Below are 18879 nucleotides of genomic sequence, written 5' to 3' on the forward strand. Positions count from 1 at the left end.
GAATGTGCTCTATGCAAATTAAATGCTTTACTCTTGATTAGATTACAGACGCAATAATTGTCTCGGATGATTTATAGGTGTAATTTGTTATCAAATACTGCAGTGAAAGAATCTCTGTTGCCATGGTTTGCACAATGAAGATGAAAGATCAACACAATTTGGGACATCTGCTATAAAATGCACTCGAGTGGGCTCATATACATCACATTAGAAAATGAGCTTTTTGAGGGCATTGTGTTCTCCAGGTATTGCAAAGGCACACACTAAATAAAAGGTTTATTTATAGGCCAGAGACAGTTGCTATACTTGTTGTAGCCATACTGATGCACTGATCATTTGTCCAGCGGTTAATTGTTTAACAAACCTTGCTTTCTTTTCGATCTCTCCCTTCAGCCGTCACCAACTCATCCTCCTGCTCTTCTTCTGTTCTGCACAGGCTGAGGTAAATCTGCAGCAGAGGACCAGCAGCGGCAGCAGCAGCACAGTGTCAGTGCGACCATGAGGTCAGAGGCCTTGTTACTCTACTTCACGCTACTGCAAATAGCCGGGGCGGGCTTCCCCGAAGACAGCGAGCCCATTAGCATTTCACACGGCAACTGTAAGTGTATTCTTATTGCATTCTCCTCCTTTTTGCCCCTTCCACTTTATGTGCACTGCCCCTCTCATTACAAATCCCCCCCCCCCCCCCCCCATGCGTTCTCCTCTTTGTCTTACATTACACTTACGCCTTCGCAGTATCTCTCTTTTTTCTGTCCTTTTGCTCCTCTACATCCCTCTCAAACCTTGCTTCTTCTGCAACCCCCCCGCTCCCACACACACACGCACAGAAAGCTTTTGCACTGTATTTTGAGTGGAATTTGGTGCCCGAGGATAGGCTCTCTACACACACACACACAAAAATGAAGGACTTAAAGCAGCATTTGAAATGGAGCCCACCCCACATCAAAGGATAATCCGCTATTTTTCTGTCAGGCTCCTTATGCTGCGTGTGATAGTATAAATGCTGTTGCAGGCTATAAAGATACAGTCATTGTTTTGTCTGGCTGTTTCCGTGCTTCTCCGTCCGTCCTGCCCCGTCCTACGTTCCTTTGGGCCAAGCTGTACCCAGTTCTCCTGGCAAAGCAGGCTCCCAGCCAACTTCGCATACACCTGCTCCTCCCTCGGAGCGTTCAGGCCGGACACTTTTATCCAAAGCCACTAACAATACGATGATTGCATGGTACACTGCAGCACGTATTTAGCTACGGCTGACACGGGAGGAGCTCAACCTACAACAGTTTTGGATTGACATTTGAGCTAAAACCCATGAGACACTTGATAGAAATGGCAAAAGAGAAAAAAAAATAACATTACTATAGTAATGAACACAAGGTTAACAGTGTTGTTCTTTCCTTGCAGACACAAAGCAGTATCCGGCGTTTGTAGGCCACAAACCTGGCAGAAATAACACCCAGCGTCATAAACTGGACATCCAGCTCATCATGATCATGAACAACACGTTATACATCGCTGCCAGGTGGGTGATCAGTCAGATTCTTGTGTTTTATCCCAGAGCGGAGGACTGGCTGTCATGGAATCGAACCATTTTCTTTGGGAATATTATCCATACTGATGAAGCAATAACACGAGAGACCGACACCTCACTTATTAACAATAACCCTTGTGTTAATTAACGAGTGAAAACCCATGACAGAATGCAATGTGAAGTGTAGTGACGCTTCCTTCTTTATTGTGTCTTTCTTTCCACATCATAAAGAGTTTTCCCTTAAGATGCATGCAAAAAAATAAAAAATAAAAACAGGAGATCATAAAGCACCATTTTGATATTAGACAGAAAATTCCTCATTGGTTTTCCTTGTGGAATAAAACCAGCCATTATAGATCGGGACAAACAGAACAAGTGCGGTTCCACCGGGATTACGAAGTCCTTCATCACCTCCTTTCATATCACAGTTTGACTTTGTGATATAAACGAGTCTCAGCGACTTCTTCCAGCTGAAGGCTGTGATCCCCTTTTAACTATCTAATTGCTGAGGGCTGTTAGATCCTCAGGCTATCAAACTCAACTCTGGAGCCCTGCTACGCGGTTTTGGGATCAGAAATTTAGCTCTGAACGAATTCAGAGCAAAATGCTGAGACTTTTAAAGCACTTTGCTGGTGGAATTATTTTTTCAACTCACTCACTTGTTTTCTATTTTGAACTCGCAGTCAAAATCCACTTAACCTCAAATGTTGTCCACAGTTTTGGAATCTAAACACTAATTTCAAATAAAAGTATTTTATTCTCAGTTCAGGAAAAGACTACCGGTACTTGAAATTGTCCACATTAATGGTCTAAATGCATCATTTTGAGAGCTTGGATTTATCTTCTGCTATTGATTAATGCCAGAATAATACAGAAGAGTTCACTGTCTTATTATTTTCTGGCAACATACTTGCCCTCACGTATCGATTCTTAACCCTTAACCCAGCTTTATTTCTGTGCCTTTATTTACGTTCTTCTGTTGACAATGGGGGTTTTCATTTTTATTTTGGCATGACTCATCTCTACCAGATAATGTAACTAAATTACACCATCTGAAGCCATGGCGAAAACCAGTATGGATTTTGTCTTCTCTTTCATCATCAGTGTTTTCAAACTGATCACGTTGCTTTGCCTCTGTAAGAAAATAAAGAATTCCATTTCCAAAGCTTCAATGCGCAGATTCCTTTTCAATGTGGTCTTGAGGGTGTGACTGCAGTAAGGCAGCATTAAGAAGCTCTGATTAAAATGGATCCTGATCCATTTGAGGTGCGGTCTGTGGCTAATTGAATGGCAGGCTTGATTGGATTCCGTTAAGCACCACAAAGGGGGTCTTTCTTTGTTTTCATCCCAAGCATGTTCAATGAAGTGGCTGAGAGAGACTGCTGCTTTAAGTGGCAGAGTTTTTACACATATCTGTGGTCATTAAGAGGAGGTGTAGAGTGGGAAAGGAAAGAGAGTAAAAGAGAAACCCAGTGTGTGTGTGTGTGTGTGAGTGAGAGCGAGAGAGAGAGAGAGAGAGACCAGTGATTTCCTGACTGCGATGTGCAGCCGTGTGCGTGCAAATGGATGGAGTTTAGGGGTGATGTGTTGTGATCCTGTGCTTATGGGTGCTGCAGCCTGCGATTGCGTCTGTGTGTGTGTTTGACGAGAAAGCTGACACATGGCTGAAGCAAGAAGGATATCAATAAAAACATGTAAAAGTTAAATGACAAATAGTTTAAGGAGATTGTTGCTCAAAAATCTATATGAAAACAAGCTGTCATTTAACTCAGCGAGAATTGATTTATGACCCCCCCCCAAAAAAAAAGCCAGCATCAATAGACGGTTGTCCGGTCAAATGCCTTGTTTATTCCGGGGCCATGCAGGCTCACACTGCTTTTCCATCACGTCTTTAGACCATTGAATCTCGCTTCTTGGTGCACAGCAGCTTGCAGATGGCCAATGTGAACACAGTCCAAAGCCCAACACTGTTTCGGGCGGTTTTCTGAATGACTGCTCAGTGTGTTCAAGCCATTTGGCTCCTGTTTTGATGTTGGCAATAAAATGACATGATTTTTAAGCTCTGAGATGCATTCAAACACAGCAACTGATGAAGAAGTTTCAATAGATAAAAGTGGCTTAATCCAATGAGAGAACGAGGCAAAGACTTTGGCAACAGAGGGCCTCAGGAACAGATGGCATGATTGATCATTCATCCCCAGCCTGAACCTTGAATGAAATGTATTGATTTAGTAGAATTAGGCACCCTTAGTGCTCCAATTCTCTAAGATGTGCTATCTAGATTTCCAACATAGCATAACGAGATGTCAGTCTTCCCAAATGCAGGCCTTAAAATGCATCTTGTTTTTCCTGTTGGGACTTAGTGCTTCGCTGATTTTCCTCACTTTTCCTCAAATACCAGATCTTTAAAAGATAAATAAAAATCATTTCTGCAAAAAGGTCGTGTTCCCAATTATCCACTGATGGACGCCATTGCACAGATGTGATTCTGAAGTCATGTAATAATCAGATTCATCCTTTCATTAGGTTGACTTGCATGTACCCTTTAAATATATAGATATATATATATTGTGGTTTATTTTACAACCGGATCAGCTGTTTATTTGTGACGATAAATGAAGACATGATGCATATTAAAGTTCAGACAACGAACATAAAAACTTCTATGGTTACAACCTCTTTGGTTTATGTGTGTATGCTGTCACGTGTGTTTTAGGCATTTAGCAGCAGAGTCACGTTCGGTCAAGTAATAAATGTTCTTGATGCTGTGAGAGGTGGATGCAGGAAGAGTCCTCTCCCAGGGGTCCATATTTCTTTTTCAGGATACTCAATGCACAGCATTATGGGGAAATTCATCACAATCCACTGAAAGACTTATCATTCCTGATCTGTGGAAATATGTGTGTTTGTGTGTGTATGTGTGTTTGTGTGTGTATGTCAGCAATAGAGAGCCATCTTATGTCTTGTCCCTCTACTGTGTGTGTGTGTTCAATCATTCAGCCTCTATTAGCAGTCACTCAAACTTATTCCCATACTGACCTTTTATCAAAATCAGGACTGTGAGATTGATATAAACCATGTGCGTTTTCTTGAACCTCTAGCTTTGTGAAAATGTTTAATGTCTTACCTATGTTGTTCACACACATTCATATTCGTAACACTATGCCCATATATGGTCACATTTGGCACAGAGTACAAGACATGCGTACAATAGGGTGATGGTGGCGCAGGTGGTTGGGAGGGTCGTCCTATGATCGAGAGGTTGGCTGTTCGGTTCCCGGCTCGGGCACATGTGTACACTGTCGTTGTGTCCTTAGGCAAGACACTTCACCCGCATTGCCTGGGCGCATGCACACGCGGCGACCAGCAGCAGACTGCAGTTAGAAAGCGTAACTGCTGTAAACCAAATTGCCCTCCGAGGGACAAATCAATAAAAAGTATTTAGTATTTAAGTAATAATGACGAATGATTTATTTTCATATTTACGCTGCTTTGATCTTAAATTCTTCTTTATTCCTCTTGTGGAGGCCATGCCTGTCAATGTTCTTACTAAAGTAAAAACTATTAACATCCAATGGCATGTCAGACAGATAATCAGATGGGATATAAACAACCCGGCTGTTTTGTTGGATTTATTGGATTCATATTGGATTCATCAAGGTTACAATAGAAGTGATCGCTAAAACCAGGATTTATGAAACTCAAAATGAAACGTTCAAGGCCGAGGCAAGGTTTGAGGTCGTACGGACAAACTCATGAAGAGTGGGACAAACGGGCCATACATAATGGGGCATGGGTGTTACTGCATCGCCTGCCTGGCGATGATGCCCCAGGACTCCAAATGCAGGGCATAGTCGCCATTCTCAGCCCACAGTCAGCCATTGCCATGGTAACACCAACCACAATCTGTTTACACGCTTCTGGGAGGCTGGGTAGCATGAGAACCAGTGAGAATCTGAGTGTGTGTGTGTGTGTGTGGGGGGGGGGTAGTGATAGAGATAGGGCCCAACACACCTCTGTGCATCTGTGGTTGCTGTTCTTCCCTGTTGGGTCTCTTTGGGCTTCACAGTGGAGACCACGAGAGTCTCCATTATTGTAGCTGCACCAAATCCTGTTAAAACCCACTAATGACTAGGATGACATGGTTGCCTGCTCTCTTTGCAGCATCAACGACATGCAGCCATGTCCACCCTCACAAACAATGTTCCTCGCGGAATGATTTTGAATTAAAAATCATTTGGTCAGAATGTAATACGTATACTGATGCTTTGACTACTGTTTTGTTTGGAGATGGTCTTATAAAAACAAATCCTTTTTATTTATAATATATCATATTCATTTCTACATATTATTATCTTATTGCAGTGGTTGCATATGTGTGTAAAAATGTTACCAATATTTGTTATTATTTCATTCATTGGCATCAATGAAATCATTCAGAAGCACATTTTACATAAGTTTGAATCATTAAGCATAAGTTTAGAGCAATAAACATTTGAGATGTTGGAAATATTTGGGGAATTTTGGGTTCATTTTAATCAGTAATGACTTATATATTTTATGCACTTATTATATATTCCTATCTATTTGTGCAAATTGCACATGCTCCAATAAAGCCTCGCAAGCCTCAGTCCAGCAGAATGCTAAAACATGCAGACAAAAGGAGACGTGGAGAGAAAGAGCATAAAGGAACTTTAAGCATTAGAGAAGACCAACCTGCCTCACCTTGGGGGAGAGTGAACTCTGGCTTGTTGTATTTCATGCCACCGTATCCCCGCACATACACACACACACACGCAGCTCAAAGGTGCCTACTGGCTTCCCTGTTCCATCCCATCAACGTTGTGGAGAGCATTTGAACCAGTCAGAGCCAAAACAATGTACAATAGACCCTCCCCCCAGCACCCATGTTCCAGTTATGAGGAGAGAGGACTATGGGCGAGGAAGGTAACGAGAGAGAGAGAGGGTGGGGCATGAGGATGGTGGACATGCAGGCATCTAATTTGCAGAGAGAGAGAAGGGGATGCATGCTAATCACATTCCATGTTTTTTTGTTAAGGCGGACCAAGATAGTTTGACAAAGGCCCAGCAGATGTACCAGGCTGGCTCGCCATCATCCCGGAAGAAATGCTCTGTTATAATAATGACATTCTTCCGCACAAAGCCCCCCCTGTTCTCAGGGCCATGCGTGGCCCCATGTCCGAAGGAAACCCCTCGACGTCGTCTCGCTCTCAGTGCCGCGCTCTTGCTCACATTCAGTTGACCTACTGCCTTGATCATTCGGCTCTTTCTGTCTGTCTGTCCTTTCTCAGCGTCTGAGAGGATATTTGCATACCTTCCATCAGACATTTTTGTTCCTGAATTTTCGGAAATGTGTAGCCCACGCCAAGTGATTCACACTGACGGGCAATAGTCGACACTCATGAGTTGTCAAAGGGGTCCTGTTTTTTTATTTTATTTCTCAGAGTCACACAGTGTTTCAAATTCAATCATCAACACCAAAGAGACTCTGCATAATGGTGGTGCTTTGAATCGTTTAGAGGTGATTAGAGGTTATTAAAGTGCTAGAGGTACACCTCCTCACGGGGGCACTGTGGAGGGAGCGACGTGAGGCAAAGGTACTGTGTGAGGTTAACGGAACAGTTAGATGGCGATGTCATAAAAGCAACAGGAGGTTTATTGTGGTTTGGGACTTTGACATAGCCTGTTTATCAGCAGGTAGAGCAGAAGTCCTGGAAATGAAACATCTGATTAATGAAATTAAATTGCTCAACGCCCCATTATCCCAATTTATTCAGACGTATCTCGTCTCTGAGTCCCATTCAACCCATTCAAATCTGAACATGCAGACATTTTGCACATCTTATTAATATCCCCAAATCTGCGGAGAACCCAGAAAAAAGCTTCTCTTTATAATGTCAGAACAGAAGCCTGTGCTTTGTGATCAGACAGAAATGGATGACCATCGATGATATTGATTAACTACGATGCGTATGGACTCAGGCAGAAACGTCATGCCTATCCTTGATAACTTTAGTGGTTCTAGATTCACCAAGAAATGTGCCATTAATTAAGACATGCATCATGTCTTTTCTCTCTGTCCACTGTTTTTCTCTCCACCAGAAGTGAATATATTGTCATATGGATTCCGGTTGTTCCGGTTGTTGGTGTATTATAGCAGGGCCTGACTCTGTATTATCTCTTGTGGAACCAGAGGAATATCAGCTGGAAAGCCTCGGCCCTCGAGGACGCTGCCAGCACCGGGGCAGGAGGGAATGTAGCCGAGAGGGTTGGCGTTCAAAATTATTGAGCAGTCAATTAAAGATTTCTCAGGAGCTGATTTAAAATCCCAGACCCTCAGGGTTATACTAAATCTGCCATGTAATCCTCTGATTTAATAGCTTTTGAGTTTTCATTTTAAGAAGTTTCATCCATTTTTACCTACTTTTGCCAGAGTCATTATGTTTTGCTTTCAACTGATTTTATCCTGCAGGCGAGTCGATATTGTATTACTGATGGATAGATCACAAATCTAAAATGTCTTTATTTTCATAATGATTTATTTCACAAAATCATTGCACTTGGAAAACCAAAACACCAACGACCGTTAGCAGATCTTTGCACTCTTCTAAAGCGGTCATGAAACATCTTTGTAGATGATGGACTTTAGTTTGACATTGCTGACTTGAAGGAATTAAATATACAATTTTTTCTTTTAATATGCTTTGAATAACGTTAAACGAGACAGCTGATTATAGTGATATCATTCATCATCATCGTTCACTTTTTCTTTTCTTTTTTACCCATTTTTAGTTTTTCATTTGAAGGTTTTATTTCCCTTTGCCTTTCCTCTGTGTTTGACAAATCACAGTTACCATTTTATGAATCAAATTTACAGTATTTCTTTGATGCGTATCCTGTTACCCTGGCAGGAAGATGAAAGAAACACTGAAACACAGCAAGGTCGTTCAGGAACCCTTGTAATTCAATCCAGATCAATTAGCCTGACTGCTTGTTCTACCAGAGGTCCTAATAAATGACATTCTGCAGCACCTTTTTTTTTTATATTTAGTCTGAAATGCTTGATTTTTAGTCATTGAAAAGTCATACTAAACCATGCATAAACTCAAGCAAGTAAAGGAAGGGCATGAGTAAAGCAAACAGGAAGTGACTTGTGGTTATCTGTTATGAGGGACACAATTAGCAGCTAAGGAGTCATAAATAGGTGGACTTCCTAAAAACAGAAGACGTTATTTAGTGTGAGGATGTGAGGCGGGGGGCATTTAATTAAAAACACAGCAGTGAACTTCGAGACAGCTGAAAGCAATGTAACTTTTTAAAATATCACAAACAAAAGCGTTGTTTTATAGAGGTTTCCGTAGACTTCTCAGGTCTGAGGGCCGGCTAGCACAAATCAAAGTGAATTAAGCTTGATATCATGGCGTACACACATAAATAAGAGGCAGTGACGCACAACACAGTTCACATTCGCGACTTTATGGGCCGCATTTGATACGTGTCCCCTGCGACTTAGAAAGTGGTGTCGTTTTCTTAATTTCAACTGCTCTCAAAGATTAATTATTCAATTTAAGTGTTTTGGCTGATCATGTACAGTAGACTGGGTTTTATCCTGGAGGACACGGTTGTGGCCCCCATGAAAGAGATATAAGAGGCTTCATTTCAAGATGCCCGTTCCTCCAAAGACTTTATTAGATTTCGTTAATGAGAGAGCAAGGCTGGCTGACTGGCGGAGCGCAGGTTGGGGAGCTGGAACGCAATTAAGCCGTGAGTCTGACGCTTCCACTGTTATACCCTTTCATTAGAAACACGTTCAACAGCTAATCTCCAACAAATTAAAGCAGTGCCGTCATTTGGCACAGTCACATTGAGTTTTCTCCTTAACTTTGAAAAATCCCCCACCGTTTGTTCGCTTCCACTTCCACACCTCCCACCCCCTGCCCTCGCCCGCCGACTGTCTGCACCCTAATTCCCTTTGTTAAGTAGGTGCAGCTCCTTGCCTGGTCCACCAGCCCATCTGTTTGAGATGCCGTTTACTCCTGTGGGTTTTATGTCTTCCATATGCCCTGCTGGGGCCGGACTGTGTCGTACAGGAGAAGCCTGTATATTTCCAGGCCAGCACACAAGTCTGCTTGTCTGAGCCATGAATGAGTGTTAGTATAGATTTCCTGTGGCTCAAACACTAGGCTTAATTGACCTGAACAGCTCTGAGTGACTTGGCACCTCCCGTCTCAACCTTCCCCTCCTCCCGTGCATTCCCCCCCCCCTCCAAAGACCTTTCCGTGGGACAAAGCCTCTTTGTCCCCAGGCCTGCGCCACGGCGCTTTAAACCTTTGTTGAATGTTTCTGTCTGACAGAGCAAATAGATCTGGCCTCTTTTTGTTTATTGTCATTTTTGAAGTTTGTACAAAGTTTACACAAAGCCCCTTTTTCTGATGTTGTTTGCAGACCGCAGGGAAAAATCAGAGCGGAGAAAAGAAATGGGTTTTTGTCTGTTGCATTTCTGAATGTCTGCTGTCTTATCATATCGCGCTCTCTCTCTTTCTCCCCCTCTCCCTCCATCCCTCACAGGGATCACATATACACGGTGGACACAGACACTGCCAACGGCGACGAGATCTTTTTCAATAAGGTGAGTTAAACGTCTGTTCTCGGCATCCCGTGCAGTACGTGTAACCCTAATAGCCCGGATGTTGGGCCCATTGTGAGTATTTTTGTGTTCGTGGGAGTATGCATGAAGCTGGTAGCGGTCATGCTCACTCGCCGGTGAAAGCCTGAGATGCTCGCCGTGCTGACCCTGCTAAGACGTTTATCCAATCAATCGGCCAGCAGACCTCCTGCGTCATCCACGCTCATCGGCGAGGACAGCAGGACGGCCTGAGCAGCGAGGAATGAAAGCTGAGAGGACAATGGAGGGCGGAAGAGAAAGAGGAAAGGACATGGACAGTGGAAGATGAGAAGAACAGAAAGATCAGGAAGGACAAAATAGATGCAAAGGGGAACAAGATCCCTTTGTGCTCTTTAAGAGCACACAAAGAAGCGCCTCGTATTTACCTCGGTTTAAAACAACCCCACTCGCCACTCTGTTAACATAATGCATGCAAACCGAATTCAAGCGTCTTGTGTATAAAACAACCGCTTTCATTCCATGTCATCCAATGCAATGTCAAAGCGGCGCTGTGAATGGGTCCTAATGAGAGCAGGCTGCAGATGAAAGGCAGGTGGGAGGCATGCAGCTTGATTGATGGCTCAGGGTCTTTAATCAGTGGCCGGAACCCAAACATGTTGTACAACAGCGACGGGCGCTTGGCACTTTAAACAGCAGCTCAGACTGACCCCCAGGCCACAACAAGGGCGGGTCCAGAAGTGGTGTGTGTGTTTTCCTCTCCGAGGCTTTGCTGGATGCCAAATATGACACTGACTGATGAGTGTGTGACAATCAGAAATGCCTTTCTGTCTGCGTGCTTGCTGTTGACTGGCAAGTATTGGCTAAGTACTGACCTCCAGGCCAAGGGGAGCTGAGTGTGTCTGTGTGTGTGTGTGTGTGTGTGTGTGCACGTCTGTACACAAGAACGGCCAGGGAATCAATCCACACAAATGAGCTCTCAGCTCTGAGCCAAGATCTGTCCTCCTTATCCACGCTCAGTATTTCATTTCCCCCTCTGTGGCACAGAATTGGAAGTTCATGAAGGTAAACTGATCTCAGATCAGTGCAGAGAATCACGTCCTCAGAGAACGTGCCTCATTAGGTGATTCATTGACGGAGAAGCTCAGATTGTGTTAATCGATTTCTGAGGCTGATGGCGTCTTTTGTTTTGGTTTCCCCAATTAAACGTTTACCTTGTTGTCTTGTCTTTTTCCTCCATCTGTCTATTTTCTTTCACAGAAAATGACATGGAAGTCCAGACAGGCTGATGTCGACACTTGCAGAATGAAAGGGAAGCATAAGGTAAGATATATGTATAGTAAAATGCTGCAGATGATGTGTTTACACTCTAAACACATTTATAGAACAAATGTCACCTCGTTTATCATAAAATGCTTTAGCGATCACGCAAGACAGACAAGCTGAGGCAGATGCAATTTCTCACAGTCTTCTTTGATGCTCACACACACACACACCTACAGGAGCGCACACACACGCACGAACGCACGCACACACACACACGCATGCACATTAACCCAGCAGTTCACAATCATTTCTGTCTTTTTAAGTTATAGATCAAGTCCCTGAGAAGCTTCGTATCAAACAGTGTGATAGTAATGAATGGATATTACTGTAAGGGCTGTTTAAAATGAGTAATAACTTTATTATTACACCATAAAGGGCATTGAATTTTCCTGTAAATGTCATAATGCACCACGAGGAAACTAAATGTTTCATGATATGTGCTTGATGATGCATGTTGTCTGAACCACGCCACATGCTGTACTTCAAAAGCCACTTTTGTGTTTAAAACCACATGTCTATTCGTCTATAATTAAAATTCACAAATGCCACCACGGACATCCTCTCGTCTTTCTCTTCCCTCTCCCTGAAGGACGAGTGTCACAATTTCATCAAAGTCCTCCTGCAGCAGAACGAAGACACTTTGTTTGTGTGCGGAACAAACGCTTTCAATCCCTCCTGTCGAACCTACAAGGTAGGAATCCACATTTCTAAAGCAGATCTTTGCACGTTGCACTTTGCACTAACCTCAGAACAAGATCTGTTATAGTTTCTAAAGCTTCTGGCGACTGGACACGTCTTTAAGCACGCTGAAAATGCATCTCGTCTTGCATCTTGAGTGACCATTGAAATAGGATCTCACATTCTGACTCCATATGCAAGAATCTTTTTCATAAACAGGAGTAACTTTGATAAATTCTGCAGAATTAAAATTTAAGTTATTGACTTTCTTTTATGGGCAGTATTTCCAAAAGATGCATCCCACCTCAAATTTTCATACAAATATTTTAAGAAAGGATATATTTCTGTTTACTGTATTTTAAATGTCTGGCATAATAAAATGGCATCTTTTTTCATGAATCTAGTTGGAATGATGAAATCAGTGGAAGTAGTGCGTTCAACCTGCAGACCTGGAGCAGTTGCCAAAAATGTACAGCAACGCTGTGACAAACTGACGCATGTGCTGACGTACATTTGCTGCGTTCAATGACAAATTCGTAAGCACAAATCCTTCAGAATTTGTCTGAGCAGTTCTGAAAAGTTTATCCAGGTTCAACAAATGTAAAAGTTGTGAGATTTTCTTTGTGGAATATGTCACTGAAACGTACTATTTAAATAGAGAAATTCTCATTCTTTCTCAGAGGACATAGGTATATTATTTGGACGTAGTCCTGGGACACTTGAGATTACATGCTGCTCAAAGAACGTGGTCACATAGTAGGACGTTTGATTGGATGTCAACATGTCCTCATTGTGTCTTGGATGCGTTAGCACCTGATTTACAGTGATTGACTCGAGATGCAAGTTCAATTCAGGAGTAAACAGGCCCCTGTCCTTTACCACTCTCACACACATTTTGAAACCCCAACTGTGCCAATGTTTTGCAGTGAGCTATGAATCAAGAGATATTGATGAATCACGTTTGCATTTCAGCAGGCTCTCCTCCAATATCGGTATCTCCAGGCGCACTTTATATCACGCCTGATTTAAAAAAGAGAAATCTGACTACCTACCATCTTTCATGCACACACACTCCTACATTGAGGTGAAGAGGTCCAGAGAGCTGATTCACCTCTCCCCTGTAAACAGACCCTTTACTGGTCATATTCATATGGGCAATTCCCCACACATGAAAAAAAATGGCCTGCACAAAAAACAGGTATGTCAAGATAAACGTGAAGAGAGAGGTGAAGGCTGGCAGACATGAAAGCAGATGAACAGAGGCGAGAAACATTTCCAGTATTTCAACCCACGCATGCAGCCAGACAAACATAAAAGCAGATAGGATATCATCAAACTGTTAAAACAGCCTCATTTCTTTTCTTCCCTTGATGCAGATTTTTGTTGTTTTTTGGTGCTGTGTGGTGAAAAGTCAGCAGCTTTGTCATTACACTGATTAAATCTTATTGATAAGCAAATTGAAACACTTTTTGCAAGATGCGACTGCTGGCCTGACCTGCAGGACAGAACAAACTGCACTGGAAAATCTTTTATTATTCCAATTAATTATTCTGTAAAATGTATACATACACATAAAATTCCTGAAATGTGCTTAAAAAAAAAACAAAAAAAACAACTGGAAACATGCTTTCAAAACTGGAGTGTTCAGTGAGAGGCCACATCATGTAATAACTAAGAGAAGAAGAAGGAACAGGCGAAGAAGAGGTGATGCAGGAATGATCGTGGAGACGGGTGGGTAGCATGAAGGCAGGTAGAAGGACTCAGCAGCAGATCCAACCTGAAGGATGCCACTGTCGATTTATTCTGAGCAGGTGTCACAGCCCATCGAGATGTTATCCAGGTGGTTCTTTTTGGTTCACTAGATGTGTTTACTGGAGAAACATGACATCTTTGCTCTGCTGCCTTCGTTGTTCAGCATGCTATGTGCACAGAGTGGATATTCTTCAATTCACTGACTGCTCCTGTGGGGAAAGCAGGATTTATGGCAACGCATTTATCAGGCACATTTAGCTTTTATAGCGTCCCCGGTTATGGTTTCAAGGTTTGGGTTTTAGTTGTTGTAAAACTGATATCGCTGCTAGTCTGGCAGAGTTATGGTTACGCGCCATGAGACTCGGAGGGTCTTGGTAAAATGTATACATCCATACATGGTTGCCTGTGCAAACACAAAGTCAGATCACGCTGGACATAAATTACATGATAAGCGAATGTTTGTTAAAAATAAACATAAGCAACACATTAGCCTGTCATAATAAGAGAAATATAATTATTTCAGTCAATTGTTGATTTGAGTAAAAATTATTATCATTGTGGATAATAATAATAATATTAATAATAAAAATAGTCTGTGTGTTTGTGTGTGTGTGGTTGAATCCACCTTCCACCCCCAGTGTTACAGTGCTGAAAACAGCTTCTGATTTGGGGCCAGCCTCGTCCCACATTAATCAACAATGCTGTAAGTTCAAGCAGGAGGGACGGAGGGAGACAGTGGGGGCTCCCCCCCAAACCAGCACCACTCTAGACTGTCCCAACACCTTTTCAATCTGGTTTCCGCTTTATTTATTTTTTTGGCCTCTGTTTGAATTTTAGTTTTTTGTTTTTACCAATAATTATTTTCTCTTCTAGGTTCTTCTCATTGTCTGCCTCTAAACAATCTGTTGATAGAGTCAAAACACACACACACACACACACACACTTGCTAGAAAAAGCTCCAAATAAGACCAGACAGACACCTTGACAGTCTCGGGACCGTCCTCTCTCTCCTCGCTTCACCACCTGCCCTCCTCCCTCCCGTCTTCTCTCCCAACGGCCTTAATTTCTCGCCCCCTCTCTTGTCCCCAAAATGCCACCATCTTTCCTTGTGTTGCTTTCTCCGTATGTCGCTCCCTTGCTGTGTTGTGATAATAAACACTCCGTCCAGCTGGGCTAATGTATGACTGGAGTCAGTCTCATCCCCGGTTGCTGAGCAAAGCGGAGGGAATCAGTGGGAAGGCTTTGAGGCGCTGGCTCCCAGGTGATGTGTCCTCGTCTCGATACAAGAGGCCTGAGGTGCGCTGGGAAATGTCATGTTTGTCAAGTCTTTGCATGGCGAATATGATTAATATACACAGAGAGATTTAATGTAATCATCAAGGGGGGGGTCTTTATATAGAAAGAGAGGTCGTTGAAGTTTTTCTTCTGTTAGTTAAAATAACATTTCTTTCAGCAGCTGCCAACACTCCAGTTTCCTGCATGAGTGTAAGAGGTGAACATGGAGGGGGTTCATTCTCCCAGGGTTCAGAAACAGGGGGCAGATAAATGGGCCATGACTATGAATCTCCTAGTGTGACATGTCCTTGTTGGATTTACGCAACTGCTTGTGGCCCAGGTGTGATCTAGTGCTCCTGACCCTTATGAAGGGGGGTTTGCACATAGAAATATGTATGTGTGGGGACTCCATTCAACTGCAAACTATAAGAAACCAATGTGAAAATATATTATTTTGCAGGGATCTCTAAAAAATATTTTTAGCCCCATTCTATATTTACCATTACTAATTATTGATCTGTCAACCTCTGCCTCTCCTGGCTCCAGCAATTGGTTCAAAATTAGACCAGTATTTTGAACCAATGTTTTCACTTAGGACACACCTAAAAAAAAAAAAAGACATTTAACCTTCTTATTCTGTAACGAATAGAAAAACGGACAGAAAAAAGAAGCTCATAAGTGGAGCACTGGCTCAGTCAGATTCCAAATGTCCCTCTGCAATGATAGAGAATGTATGAGCCATAAAAACAAGGAAGACGGTGAGAGATAAACCCGTCCTTCACTCCTGGTTGTAAAGCTGTCGCTGAACCAATTAAACATTCCTAATGGGCATATTTTGGATCCACTTTGTGTTTGTCTAATTAATTAGCATTTAGCCTGTGGAAAACACCAATGAGAAGTGAAGTGATCAAGAGGCATTCCACGCCGAGCTAAGCTACGGTATAGAACACCACAAAATAAAGCGTTTAAAGCAGCACCCAAGAACATTTTGCTTTATAAAAAGCTGATGCATTTCAATGTAAAAAAGAATTCCATCTGTTTGTTTAAACATAAAATATTTTTTATGTGAAGGATTTTAATGCAGTCAGTTCAGCGTGGCAGTTTTATGCATGACTGTTGCCCTTTTTAAAGAATTAAAAACTGTCGACGCTCAGTCCAGCTGGAGCTTCTCGAGCATATGCCACCTTGACACGACGCTGGAGCAGTACTTGACTCCGGGCCGGGCTGGGAGTGTCTTCCTCTGTTCAAATGGCATGGATAGATTAGCGACAGCCAGCCAGACCCAGTGGAGAGAGGTCAGCAGCTCAGTGGAACCATCGAGGGGATGGAGGGGAGACCCGCTGTGGCTTGGGAGACGTGAGTGTGTGTTTGCGATGTGTCAGAGAGGGAGGGTGTGCTTTGACTCGGTGGATGACAGAAGCTGCTGATAGACAAAGCTCAACTGAGCTTCCATGCTGCACATCCAGGACTTTGATTCAGTAGAGCTGACCTTCACCCACTCACTTCCCCCATAATTAACTGAGCCTAATCTATAATTTACACTCTCTTCTGTCTAGTAACAATATATATATACATTCCATTCAGTGCACCGCCATCTATTATGTGCCTAGAATTTCCAAAGAAATGGAGGGAATGTGAAATCGTGAAATGTGCTGCTGCTGCTGCTGTTGATTTTTTTGTTTGTTGTAAAAGGTCACTTGTAATTTTCTCTGCCAAATCAGCTTTAAAAAAAAAATTCTGGCAGGCTGTTGCAGCATTGCGCCGGAGTGGGTGTGACCTTTTTAGTGGGCAGATGATAACCATTTCTGCCGAGACAGGAATAGAAAACAAAATGACCTGTTTAGAGACCAGAAAGGGTGGCGTAAGCAGTTTGCAGCCTTGGCGAGCTCTGCTCCTCTTTGTTGAGAGGAAAGAAAGTTAGGAAGTGAAGAAGCAGAGCAGGCGAGAGGAAGACACACGAATAGGGAAGAAAAATGACTTTGTATTGTTCAAGCCAAAGAGAAACTGTGTGTTAGTAATCTTTCCCCCCCCCCCCCCCCCCCCTTGTCTCTGGACTGTACAGTGCAACCTTGCCTCTCTCTTGTTTGCGTGTGCTTCTGTGCATCTCTGGCGTTCATTCAGGACAAGCGAGTGTCTCAGGCAAACCGAGGAAGACGAGCCAATGCGGGGTGGGATGATGGCGACCCTTTGTCATAATGTGATCCTCAGCTGTGCCGTGCTAATTGCACTGCAACCAAACTGAGTGCAGAATAAGGCAATCTTGTCTGAATTCCAGCTGACGGAGATCATCCCATTCAGCGCTAAACAAGACCAGCAGCTTCTTAAACAAAGAGCTTAGCCTCAAATGAACGCATGGAAATCAGACTGCTGAGTGACTGGATGACCAACGTTTGGATAAATTACCCTCCCAGTGCTAAGAAAAAAAAAAAAGACTAATTCTACCTTGTCTTGATTTTAATTTAAAACTCAATTCTCTATACATCAGACCAAAAAAACAAAAAGCTGCTAACAGAGGATGAATTTGAGGTTAGAGAACATAACACATCACAAACAAACCAGTGTGTGAGTGCACGCTATTTGATGATGATGATGAATATATTTATTAGATAGAATGTTAGAGTACAAGTACAGTCACACAGTAGCATGTATTACAGTACAAATAAAGTCAAACATCCTGTCTAAGAGGAGCATTTCAAAAAAGCCCTTGCGGTCTTGTTTCCGTTGAAAGTCCTTCGTACATAAATCATCCACAATTAACAATACAAATTTAACAATACAAATAAAAATAAAACCAATATTAAATTACTCAATTGATGCAACGTAACAATGTAACAACGTAACAATTTAAAGAGTGGTTTAGCAAAATGTGCAAATCCCACACAATGCCGTGTGCTCAGCCTCTTCTCCTTTATTTCCTTGTAACAGCTATAGCAGGGATCTTAAAACCCCGGTGCTGGGAGGAGTTTAAACAAAAAAGTCTCCTTTAACACCAGAACGGTTGAAGACTGAAGGATTTCAGGGGAAACACGGCTTCTCAGAACTTGCACATTGCAGCTGTGGATAATGTCAGCTATTTCCTATTTCCTCCATCATCGTTTCCCAGATTCTCCCAGAGGGACTGCTTTGACAGCTCTGTCGGACACCAGAGTGGCATCCACGGGGCATTCGTTTAGGTCAGCGCTGGATGGGCCCCCTACTGGGCCGGGTTCCAGAGCTGATTGGAACCATTTTGCAATGAGCAAAACCATCTTTCTCCACTTTTGCAGCGCTGTCGTCACATCATCATTGTTTTAACTTATGAGGACATTTCTCATTTCCTTCAACACCTTGCCCCCTAAATGGGAACCAACATTTCCTGTCTATGTTCATATTAAATCCCTTGTTTGCGTTGAAGACTCCACATAGTCCCGGTCCTCTGCTGACCTTTCATCTCCCTTGTGACCCTAGATGGACACCCTGGAGGTTCTGGGAGAGGAGATCAGTGGGATGGCACGATGCCCGTACGATGCCAAGCACGCCAACGTCGCCCTCTTTGCTGGTGAGATTAAATGTATTGCTCTGTGTTAAAAGAACAATTTGCTTATCTTCATTTTAGCTTGAATGATTGTCTGACTATGCGTGGCCCTACGGCTGGCGGCTTGTCCAGGGTGTACCCAGCCTCTCGCCTGTAAACTGCTGG

At 42.8% G+C, this 18879-nt stretch overlaps 1 protein-coding gene across 1 annotated transcript in view; it reads left to right on the forward strand.

Moving 5' to 3' along the window:
• The first annotated feature begins 498 nt into the window (after positions 1-498).
• Positions 499-18879, forward strand: part of sema6a (sema domain, transmembrane domain (TM), and cytoplasmic domain, (semaphorin) 6A) — a 46536-nt gene continuing 28155 nt past the window's right edge. The window contains exons 1-6 of the mRNA XM_068760624.1: positions 499-598; positions 1399-1516; positions 10115-10175; positions 11430-11492; positions 12085-12186; positions 18648-18738. Coding sequence (XP_068616725.1) covers positions 499-598; positions 1399-1516; positions 10115-10175; positions 11430-11492; positions 12085-12186; positions 18648-18738 — 535 coding nt within the window. The remainder of the gene's footprint in view (positions 599-1398; positions 1517-10114; positions 10176-11429; positions 11493-12084; positions 12187-18647; positions 18739-18879) is intronic.

Source organism: Brachionichthys hirsutus, chromosome 4, assembly GCF_040956055.1.
Source record: "Brachionichthys hirsutus isolate HB-005 chromosome 4, CSIRO-AGI_Bhir_v1, whole genome shotgun sequence".
Classification (NCBI taxonomy): domain Eukaryota; kingdom Metazoa; phylum Chordata; class Actinopteri; order Lophiiformes; family Brachionichthyidae; genus Brachionichthys; species Brachionichthys hirsutus.